Source organism: Saccoglossus kowalevskii, chromosome 18 (genome assembly GCF_978046115.1).
Source record: "Saccoglossus kowalevskii chromosome 18, keSacKowa6.1, whole genome shotgun sequence".
NCBI lineage: Eukaryota > Metazoa > Hemichordata > Enteropneusta > Harrimaniidae > Saccoglossus > Saccoglossus kowalevskii.
The window spans coordinates 28,014,755-28,026,873 of NC_140658.1; the positions used below are offsets into that span (position 1 = coordinate 28,014,755).

At 34.8% G+C, this 12,119-nt stretch overlaps 1 protein-coding gene and 1 long non-coding RNA gene across 2 annotated transcripts in view; both read right to left on the reverse strand.

The window, feature by feature from the left end:
* The window catches only part of LOC102801734 (mediator of RNA polymerase II transcription subunit 23-like), a 56,921-nt gene that overhangs the window by 5,357 nt on the left and 39,445 nt on the right, over positions 1-12,119 (reverse strand). Inside the window, exons 26-30 of the mRNA XM_085493174.1 lie at positions 8,446-8,575; positions 8,007-8,113; positions 6,288-6,447; positions 5,247-5,319; positions 4,505-4,737 (exon numbers count right to left, since the gene is read on the reverse strand). Of these exons, the coding sequence (XP_085349300.1) occupies positions 4,505-4,737; positions 5,247-5,319; positions 6,288-6,447; positions 8,007-8,113; positions 8,446-8,575 (703 nt within the window). The remainder of the gene's footprint in view (positions 1-4,504; positions 4,738-5,246; positions 5,320-6,287; positions 6,448-8,006; positions 8,114-8,445; positions 8,576-12,119) is intronic.
* Positions 2,159-3,446, reverse strand: LOC146732002 (uncharacterized). The gene is made up of 2 exons (XR_014927049.1): positions 3,190-3,446; positions 2,159-2,322 (listed from the first exon to the last, which is right to left on the reverse strand). It is a non-coding gene; the product is annotated as an uncharacterized LOC146732002 (long non-coding RNA).

Below are 12,119 nucleotides of genomic sequence, written 5' to 3' on the forward strand. Positions count from 1 at the left end.
TGCGTTTCATTGCATAAACATGGTGATTGGTACGGTAGTTGGTTCGTGCTTTTATGAGAAACCTTGCATTAACTTCAGAGTGTGTGGCGAACATGCTCAACATAGCTTTGCACCCTTTCTATTCTGTTATTCACTCAGGATGAACCCAGATGTTGCAATACTGAAATAATGCATATCTATTTGAGTGGTAGCTTTCGAAACACCAAAAATGTGGACATCAAGTCATGAAACCTGCACGGTACGAGGTTTTACCCAGAATTCAACACGTTCTGTACCAACGCATATTGCTATGCGCAGAACTGAAATTCTGGCATCGTTCTGCGCAAAAACCATTTTTAGCGCTTGAGTTGTTTCCAGGTTAGCCTTCCATGTGCTTATCGTGCGATTTATTGTACCAATATCACATTTTCTGGACGTATTCCTACACAATCATGCTAAGAGTATCCAAAAGAGTCAAGCAGGCAAGTTTAGCTGCAAAATTACGTGGGAAATTGGCTTCAACTGCTCACTCGATGTTGTCCGTCGGCACACAAAGTCGTTCGCTTTCTGATCTTTCTTCCGAGATTTTGACTCGAATATTCGGGTTTTGTTGCTTTTTTAATGACAGTGATGACTATAGTTCACAGTTCGAGAAAGTTAAAACGATGTGCTCACTTCGAATGGTTTGTAGGCGATTTTATGCTATCGCGTCGAATGATTTGTTCGTTATCGGAATGACGGCAAGCTCTATTGCCAGCCGTGCTTTTCACAGATTTAAGCTGATGAAGGCGAGATCGCTCGTTGCTAATGAAATAGGGCAACTTTCCGATTTGATCATTCAAAAAGGGCCATCTCAAGTAAGACAAGTGGTGAGAAATTTGCTGGAAAATTTAAAGGGTCACGAATGGGATGATTCAAAGAAATATTTGGAAGTCTCTCTTGCAGTTCTATTTAGCACGAAAAGATCAGCAATTTCTAAGAAAGCCACTGAGAGTCGAGCCTACATCAGTAAAATCTTAAATCAGCACCAGGCAGTAGGTGAAAAGTTGTCTGGATTTGATGAGAGTGCCCTTTGGCAATTACGATTAAATAAAGATAAAACATTTGCCAAATCAGTATTATCTGTATCATTTTTCAAGGAAGCCATCACATCAGATATTCTGCCTCCTTCTGTTAAATTGAATTCTCAAATTAACCACTTTGTGAAATAATTTGAAACGGTTCCACACTATGGTGTCAGAAACTGCCTCTCAAAATAAAAAGGGCTGGTTTGTTCATGATATTGAAGGCCTGGTTTGGAGAAGTGTCCTCAACATATTGACTGAAAAGAAATTGGATTATGACCTTGATGATGAAAATGAGAGACAGAAGTTAGAAATAGTTGTAGGTGAGGGTGGCGACACTTTCCAAGATTTCAAGGGAGTGTCCCAAAATTTCAATTTGCCATCAGTGGTGCTATACGTCTGATAAAATATAATGGTAATGAAGTATGGAGAAATCCAAATCCAGTCTTCTGATGCAAGCTGCATTCCATTTGCCATTATAAATGCCACAGAGAGTGATGCACTGATAGAAGTTGATATTCTTCCTGGCATGCACTGAAAAATTTGCCCAACATAGTATAAAGGGGATGAAATACTGTAGAAAACTGGAACGAGATGAAAAGTATAAAAGTTTGGTCTTGCAGAGAAAGAATACCAGTTTTTTCTGCAATTTATGTTTGGCTACAGTTCATAAATGTCACAATCCAAATCATGAATGGGATATGTCTATCACTTATGCGGATATGAATTCATGGGCAGAAGAAAAAAGTAATGGTCAGAGTAAACGTCCTCTTATAAAGTATGACCCCATAAATGAATACATTATGGATCACCTTCATGCTAAATTGAGAAACGTGGGTAAACTAATTGACAAGCTCTTCAACGAGGCTCAAAAGATCGACCAACAACTGGAATTTATACAAAAGTTTGCAAAGTTATCTGAAGATCAAAAACATGATATGAAGCAATATGAAACAAAACTGGTCGACCAATTTGATACCAAGGTTGAAGTTAATGAAGCAAATATTCAGCAAAGTTACTTCAAGTTACTAAAAAGGATGATCTTAACAAACTTGATAAGAAACTTGAAGCAGCTTCACTAGCATTTGAAATTAAATACACTGAACACATTGAAGTGAATTTGTTGGATTCTGCTGAATCACATTTTGAAATTTTATTTGGCACACACAAGGAATACAAATGCACACTATATGCATCACATCTCCATGTTGTATATAAAATCAAACCAGGTATCACTCGTCACATGCAAACTGTCCATGGTAAGTTCAGCACAAAAGATCTGAAACAAAACACAAGATGCATTACTAATCTCAATATTTAATATCAAAAATCTGTCATAATAATTATTATTTACACTTGGTAAAACTATTCCGAAGTCAGCCTAAATTGTCAAATTTGTAATGACACTATTTTCCATGAAGTCTTTGACTGTAAAAAATGGGGCATGTGGAGGGGGCCTGGCACATTTTCTTTGAAAATCATTTGTTATTAAACTAATCTCAATATTTAATATAAAAAATCTGTCATAATAATAAATTATTATTTACACTTGGTAAAACTATTCTAAAGTCAGCCTAAATTGTCAAATTTGTAATGACACTATTTTCTAGGTATTAATTCTTCAACTTCAAACACATCAATGTGTGTCACGTTTACTGGAGAAATGGGGCAAGTGGAGGGGGCGTGGCACATTTTTTTTGAAAATCATTTGTTATTAACTATATTTAGTATATTCTCACTTTAATATTACATAATTTATTATGAATAATATGTCAGAAAATAATATTGAGAGAAACGAATGAAATGCATTGGTATCAAAAACAGATACATGGAAAATGTTCATTTTATCCCTATACCCATAGTATCTCAATAGTGTATATATTATCTCAATAGTGAATATATGGTATGCAAATTAATGACAAAATACATTATGACACTTTATTCACTACTCCTATGAGGGACATAACGTGTATATGGTCGATCTACATATCGTTGTAAAGCTCTCTAAATCTCCAACAAAATTACGTTTTTCATTTTCACGACCAGCATTTTTGCAACAAAAAAGGCGCCAACAATTGAAGAAATCGAACGTTATTTTCTAAAAATTGCTTTTTTTGTGTGTAAAACGTAAAAAAAAAGGACTTACCGAACGTAACTTTGTGAGCTGCCATGTTGACAATCCATAGGAGGCACTCTCGCGGTAATTCTAACATAACAGAGAGAGGAGTAGGCCAAAAACCACCAAAAATGCAGTAATTTCGCATAATCAATTATAGTCTATAACTATTTATTGAAATGGTTAAAACGATCCGGGTAAAAAACTTTAAATACATCAAAAAAATGAGAATTCCAGTATCAAGTTGGGAATGAGGCTGGTGGGTCAATTGAGGTCATAGAATGGTAATAGCGTGTATGCCAGTTTTTCTTTCAATTTGAAATTGTGCCCTCTTGCGGAGATAAAGTGTATATTGGATGGTACAAAACGCATTGAACTCTGGGATATCACATTTGCCATGATCTGGTCATTGGACATCGTTTAACTTTTCCGAATAATCAGTCCATTGAGACTATCGTGAATAGGGTGTGAACGAGTCAACTATTCTTCAACGTGACCTGTTGGCGACCGTGAAAGGTGTTTAAATACTTAAATACACATTCAATTTACCTTTTCAAAAATTGTGAGTCACCAGTTTTTAGGGGAAAAAATCACGGTTTTTTCGTCAAAATCAGTGTAACAGATGGCATTTTAATATTGCGGTAAATAACTTCTGTGTTGCGTCTTCTGTTGTTAGAATACCCAGAACTTATTTCCAATAAATTGTACTTTCGAACAATATAAAGATTTTAAATATGAAATTTGGATAATAATTCGTGGGTTGTAAGATGGTAAAAATGTTAAGCAAAATAATCTTTTCTGAGGTTGTGGTGAGTATAAGCCCACCCCTTATATTCCTTGATTTTACATGTTGAGGCCCCTGGGCTTATGATCAGATAAGTACAATACGTGAAATAGTTGACAGTCGTAAATTTTGTGAATCCAAATGTTGGCTATTGGTGTGGCTACTCATCTGATTGTTTGAATTGATAAGTAATTCGGACAAATGTTCATCTGAGTGAATTCTCAACTATATCACATAAAATCAGCATATTTATAGCAGGAGGTTCGTCACCTGTGCATGCACGGGAATTGAGTCCCAAGCAACGATAACACACGCTAAAAATGCAAAGGCTCATGGGTAGATGCTTGTTTGTAAACAATGACGACACCCCCGCTTTAAAATCATTACATATTTCACATTATGGTGATGCGGATAGTAAGCAAATTATGAGAATATACCTTTATTGCTATATTCGATCAATGTACTGTTTATACAGCTCATAATTGCAATAATGAACATTACAATAGAAGCACCTAAAAACATGACAGACAGACATGTGGGTAGAGAGGAGAATTGACTTACATTGGTAGGTAAGTTAGTTGTCCGATATTAGAATGGTGCCAGACGGAGTGGGTCAGTGCCAACAAATAGGCACATGCCATCTCACTGAACGACGAATGCAGAGCTGAGAAATCAAACATCACTAACGGCTGTGTAACAATTCCGGCTGTTGCAGTTCCGCTTTTGATGCTGCTCAAAATGCTGCTCTTGAGTGTTTCTATAATTCTCTCATGAAGTGATATCCAATACGGTTCCTAAAAGATACAAAAACACTGAGATGATTATTATGAATCACAAAGTCGAACTTGAATTGAAATTGAGGAGATTCACTAAAATTTTTCACTATGTCAACATGTTCTTCACTTTTCCATTAAATGGACATGAGATTTTTTGTAAACTTTTTTCATGTTTTTATGCATCAAGCTAAAAATACAATGTTAATGCTGGATGACAGACAATCACCTATACCAACAGTTCCGCCTGTCATCTCCAATGACAGCGAAGCTAAAAATGGCCACCAGTCGGCCGTTTTGAATCCTATCTGAAAAACAAAATGACATGCATCAAGGTCTGCTTATGTCCAATGTATGTCCAAAGTTTGAACAAAATCCATCCATACACAACTGAGGTCTGGCTCCGAAATGACAGAAATACCTGAGTTCCATGAAAAGAAGTGGCTTTTTTAACTTAAAATTCTAATTTAGAAATAAATTGCATCACTTTTAGTAAGAAACATTTCTTTTAAATTAGTAGTTTTACTTACAGGCAGTGAAGTTAGAATTAATCCAATAGCATTCATCCAACACATTATATTCTGTCTTGGTATCATCGTATGACTGCAATAAATTAATAAAAGTATTCAAGTAATACAACTGCTTTCCACCAATAATTTATAAAGCCAAGAAAACAAAATTCACTGTTTCTTATTTCTGTTTCAGGGAAAAATACAAGATTACATGCTTTATATTCTGGGTCATCACCAACGGCAACAAGTTTAGCATAATCCACAGTGAAAATATCTCTCATTTAAATCAAAATTACAGCACTATAGTTGCACACATTATTTCTCCAAGGACATGTCCAAAAAGATCTGAGGGTCGAAATAAATGATGCATGCATAGTTACATAAACTTGATAATGCGAAAACAAAGTGGTAAAACCTTCGCTTTGCATTCTATTATAATTGCCTCAACTCCTATGTTAAATAGAATAGTATTGACAGGATTCATCAATTCAAGGATGTGTCTGTGAATAGGTGATTTTCCGTTCAACTGCGAGATCTCGCGAGTTGCATGAAAGACATGCGTTGAACGTCTGCCACAAAAATCGAACGATTTGATTTTGAGCTTGAATTTCTTTATTTCGTAGCTCACATCGATCGGCCGATCTTCGACAGAGGAATATTGCTTTCGAATACCCTCACTTGTCTATCATCAAATGTGTACAGCACATTATTAAGCATGGAAATGCCCCCAAAAATATTTTCGTGTTTGTCGAATCCCACATGATGTTTGATGACACTGCGACGCTATGACCTTTGTTTGTCCTGTTTTTATGATCGATTCCGCGCATAACGCATGATTCTCGCAGTGAGCGGAAAATGGTCTATAAGTAGATTGTTCCCCAATGTCACAAAATGAACTAATCCAATAGAAGTCCATCCAAGGTTCGTACATACACAATATTAAAAAATCTATTTGAGTAGCAGTTTTCAAAAGATGTAGTTTACATGTGTTTTATACACAATTCAGCATGATGTGGCACAAAGACTAGCTGCGGCATTTTAAAACTGAAATCTCCTTACTGTTTCAGAACCACGTCCATGATAGAATTTCCAACATTTCTACCGCTGACAGGTAATGACATTAGCTCAACACATATAGTGTGTAATGCATGGGCAGCCGGGTTCGGAAATTCATTGAATCGCCAGTCTATGTCCGGTGCGGCTGCTTTACTGGATATCAGTACAATTAGTCAAGGAATAAACTATTATGTGAGAAGTTATTTGATATTATACATGTAGGTTATATACAAGTTATTATTGTACATCTGACAGTGTAAACAATAGAATTTACCCGTCCTTAAAATGCTTTATGAACATGTTTGAAACGAACGCTTTCGAATGTCTTGTGTTTCACGCTTATGTCTAATTTGTCTTAATTTTTGAAGCTCTATCAGCATGTGATGTTTTCATTGCCATTTCGGGCTGTTATGTGTCATTAAATTATTACTATGAGAAGGCAAAAGTTGTATAATAACAAGTCATTGAAAATGACACAGTCCCCGTTAAATTTTTGAAAGGTCTCTTTGTGCTCGTCATATTAAAGCGGAGGGGTTGTCCCGTGCGTGTCCTTGAAACTTGAGTCACAAGTGGCATATACAACAGATTATTTATTCACATCAAATTCGAACACGTGTTGCATGATGACCCCTTCGGTTTAAGACAGCAAAGAAAAACATAGATCAAAAGTGAAAGCATGTCCAAGTTATCACATTTTAAACAAACAAGATGGCCGCCAGTTGGCCATATTTGATCAAATTGCAAATTGAATTGATATGTACATGTATCCATTTATGACATGCTAAATATCAATGAAAATGATACATGGGTGACAGAGATATAGTAATATTGCCAAAAATAAAAACAGCCGTTATTCAGCCATCTTTGATCTGATTATGAAACAAACTGACATGTATGATGTATTTGCCAAATACGAATGAAAATGGTACATAAATCTTGGAAATATAGTAGTAAGGCCAAAAAGTCAGATGGCTGTCAATCGACCATCCTTGATCCGATTTTGAAACAAATTGTCCTGGACATGTATCCTAACATGTATAAAATATGTGCCAAATTTGAATGAAAACTGACAAAGCATGTCCAAGATACCAAACATAAAAAACAAAACAAGATGCCTGCTAGTCGGCCAACTTTGACCCAATTGCAAAAGAAATTGTCATGGACATGTATCCTAACATGTATAATCTATGTACCAAATTTCAATGAAAACTGACAAAACATGTAAAAAATACGACATTTTCAAAAAACAAGATGGCTGCCAGTCGGCCATTTAGAATCGAATCGTTAAACCACTACATGTGCATATGTCCCACATAAAGTACTAGGCACATGCAAAGAATGAACGGAATCGGTCCAAAGGATTCTGAAATATGACTCTGGACGGACTGACTAACGCGCGGACGGATGGACAGATGCACGGATGGACGGTCGGGAACATGTATCATAACATGTATAATCTATGTACCAAATTTGAATGAAAACTGACAAAGCATGTCCAAAATACAACATTTTCAAAAAACAAGATGACTGCCAGTCGGCTATTTTGAATCAAATCGCTAAACCACTGCATGTGCATATGTCCCACATAAAGTACTAGGCACATGCAAAGAATGAACGAAATCAGTCCAAAGGATTCTGAGATACGACTCCGGACAAATAAAAGATGGCCATCTATAAATGCCTAAAGCCAAGATCCTGACATTCAGGAAGGTAAAAGGATATTATCCACCAATTTGCCAACTAATCTGTAATAGTAAGTATGGTCCGGAGTCCAGCTTATTTCTTCTACTGGTTTAGCAATAAACTTTAGATAATCAGCACTTACACACCTGTGGATAAAAAAACAGGACATTATACATTGTACTAGTATTGCCTTTTCTGATGAGATTTAACTTTTCGAAATCCTATACTTTTACCATTTTTACATATTTTTAAGTAAGATTTTTTTCTTATAAAACATAAAAAAAAGTGGATCTGCATGCGTAAACAAAATATTGCACCACCAATGGCAGACACCTCCCTCCTTATTTTGTGAAAGTAACAAAAGGTGACATTCAAATGGTGAGTTTCTTAAACATGATGTGAGCAGTACATTAGAAGTTAGTCAAAACAAATGTTAAGTTTCAAATAAACTTTGAACATGTAATCTAGAATATCCTACCATCCAGGGGGCCTTATATCCTTGAGTGATCCAATAATAGCGGCAACAAGTTTCCTCTTTAACAGCGGCCGGTCCCGAAGATTCCTCTCATAATAGTGTAATGTATTATACAAGTATGTGACTGGACGATCTGATTAAAATAAAACATAACATCGATCAATAAAAATCGGAAGTGAATGTGCTTTATAAGCACGAAGGCAGTACAGTCCTCATATCGACCGATGTATCAAAGAGGTCAATACGACTCGCACTGCTTGAATGCATATTTTGTAGTATTCTTGTGATATTCTCTTTTTTCTGTTCATTTTAATAATTTAATGGGAGAAAAAAAAAATTGTGCTGTACAAACATTTACGTAAGTAACAAGATTCTAGATCTAACGTAAACAAAGGAAAGTGTGTGAATGTGACGTCAATAACTGGGACCGTGTCAATGTTGGTGATGTATGATATAAAGAAACATTTGAATATTTTGGATGGAGTGCTGATGTTACTTTTTCTATTGTTTTTGATGCCAGATCATTTAAATTATCACAAATTTTGCAATAATTGTCAATGCAGATGACACAACTATGTTTTTACTCAATTTGCATTGTTTAGACCCAATCTATAGTCGCTGGTTCATATGGAGTAAAACTGATTGAAAATGTTCATATTTCATGTGATTCACAAGAACAATCACATGTTTTGGGGACAATCAAAGTTTGTAGAGGTACTGGCCTGGTCTGGTGGATTAGTTGGTTAAACCTTGTTCACCATACTTTTATATAATACATGTATGTTTATACCAAAGAGAGGAGGAAGTAATTCAGAAACATAAATATAAAGAATTCAATTTTACAGGTAGTAGTTTCCAGAGGCGACATATACAAACTTGGAATTGCATTGGGAAGAAAGAGTAAACCAAAAACCCCAGAAAATGAAAGAACTTGCAAAAAATGCAATTCAGATCAAATTGAAGATGAAATGCATTTCATCTTAGATTGCAATTTCTATGAAGTAGAGAGAAAACATGTCTTGAAGTATTTTAAAATAAAAATTAATGAGTTGTCTAGAATGGAAAGCTTCGTGAGAATAATGGGAAATAATATGGCTTTGTCATATTATTTAAAAAATACCATTTTCCAAAGTTAAATATGTAACTGTGGTCTGGGAGAACCTTGCGCTGTTTAATCAATTTTTCAGACATTTTCTAATTTTTATTTCCTTCTTTTGTTGAATTTCAATGTATTTTAATTTTAGTGTGTCTTATTTTATTTGTCTTTTGTAATAATTTTTTAATTACTAAACCCACAGATGATTAAGTTGCGCAATAAAGTTATTATTATTAATATTATAATTGCTATAATCCACCAAAGTCAGCCTGCATAATTGTTTTCATATTTTTTTTTCAAAAGTTTTGATCAAGTTCTGCAGCTTGTAAGTTGTAGGAAATACTGTAAAAGGATTAATTATTCACTGGGTTTTAATTTTGCTTATTTTACTGACTGGAAAATGCACTAAATTAAAACCCAGTGAATATGTAAACTTGAGCATAGAACACATTATCTAAATGATAAAACCGTGAATTTAAAACCAACTGAATATGCCTGAAATGGTAAATCAGTGAAATTTTAACCCAGTGAAAATTAGTCATTTGACAGTAGACGATTTTCCGTTCACTGTGATATCATGCATAGTGTGGAAGGCACAGACCAAATGTCTGCCAACAAATTTGATCTTGATTTTGAACTTAAATTCCTATTTTTAATGTAGAAATGCCAATGTTTCAAATGGCACCGAGATACCCTTATTCTGTTGAAATTGACCTTCATCAAATGTGCAAAACATATTACTATAAAACATGGAAATACCCTTAAAATATTTTTGCATTTGACCTTTGTCATTTCGCACATAAAAAGATTTTGATGTGATCGAAAAATGGTATATTTAGAATATTTGGTTCAAAATTAACAAAGAAATGTTTAAAATGTGGCACCGAAATTTAGGCGAGAAATAATAATAATCTTTATTGCATAATCTTATCCTTATTTGGATATTGACTCGGGAAAAAAGAAAATTACAATAACGATGAAGAACTGAGAAAGTAGCAAAACTTGAAGTGCTAAAATAGAAAAATAGAAAAGAATTAAAAACAAATTGTTTATTTAGGGGCAGCTGGTAGTTTTTTTAAATGATTTTCTCTGGCACTGAAACGGTTATAGATGTAGCTTGCTAGTTTTTTTTTTGGGGGGGGGGGGGATTATTGCTTTATAGCATTGTTATCAATTTATTAATATTTGTGTTGTTGCAATGTACTTAATTTATTTTCCTTCAACATTTCAGTCCTGTCATTGCATTTCAGAAAGAAGTGCATTTCATCTTCAATCTCATTTTGGTCACAAGCAGTGCACTTTTTACCACTGCATGCTATTTTTTTGTATCATCCTTTCTCTATTTCTAAATTATGGGCGTAAATTCTTAATTTCGTTAATGCTGCTCTGAGTTTTGCATTTGTTAATTTGGCAATTCTTTTTTATTAGTCCATATGTGCATAGCTTATTCATTTGTTTTTTGTTTTCTATTATCATCATGCATTTGTTCTTGTCTTTTGTAAATTATGTTGATTAGACTGGTCACAGTCCTTCTATCACCGGTCTGGCAACGACAGACCATCTTTTGTCTCTATCCCCGTACGGGTAAACAGATTATTCACACCTATGATAAGCAGTGATAGTTTTCAAAAAATCCCAGCATGCAGAGCGGCATGCAGATTTGCGCTTGCGCAGTTAGTTTTGTGGAGGTCATTCAGAATCAAAACAAACTAGCAATTGTAGCCATGTGGAAATCTTACGGAGATTACATCGAGTTCGACGATGCTAACGTTTGGAAGATGTCCGTTTTTCTGAAGACGATCTGATACAAGATACCACTGCATGTAAACAAACAAAGTTACACCCTAAAATAACGCATTGTAAAACAAAAAGACAAAATAAAAATAGTCCACCAATACATAAATTGTCGAAGCTCCCGATGTTCTAAGTCAAAACATTCTTACATTTTTAGTTTTACGTAAATTAGCGCAGTTTAAAATTACGGAACTCGTCATAGGGAAAAATTCAACACTGCTAAAATTTCGAAACCAGTAACCACAATTTTTATTTTGGGATAGTTATGTAGCTAAAGTTTGACATGTAGAATCTACAAGGACAATAGTTCAATATTTCGTAACGTTATCAAAGTTACGAGACGCAAACATTGATTTAATTGCCCAGAATAAAGTGATGTGGGATCAGACTATGGAGTCAGCCATGTTGGATGCGAACAAAAATAGCATTGGTGACAACGCACTACTCAAAAAAGGAAAATACAAGAAAAAAAAAAAAATAGCCCACCAACTTTTAATAACATTAAACTGTCCACCTGGGTAGAGAATGGGTAAATATGAAGTTTGGTAACAGAAATAATTGGTGCATAAAATCCCGTTCGTCAAAATCAAACACAGTGCAAAATCAAAATAGCGTCACTGCGATAATTTCGATGGTTGAAAAAACAGTGACCACAATTTGTATTTGGAGAAAGTTGCGTAGTTGAAGATTGGCAAGTAATAATCTGTGGTGAAAGCCGTTCAATATTGCGTAACATTGTCAAAATTACGCAACGTCAACATCGATTTTACAGCCAAGAAGGAAGTAA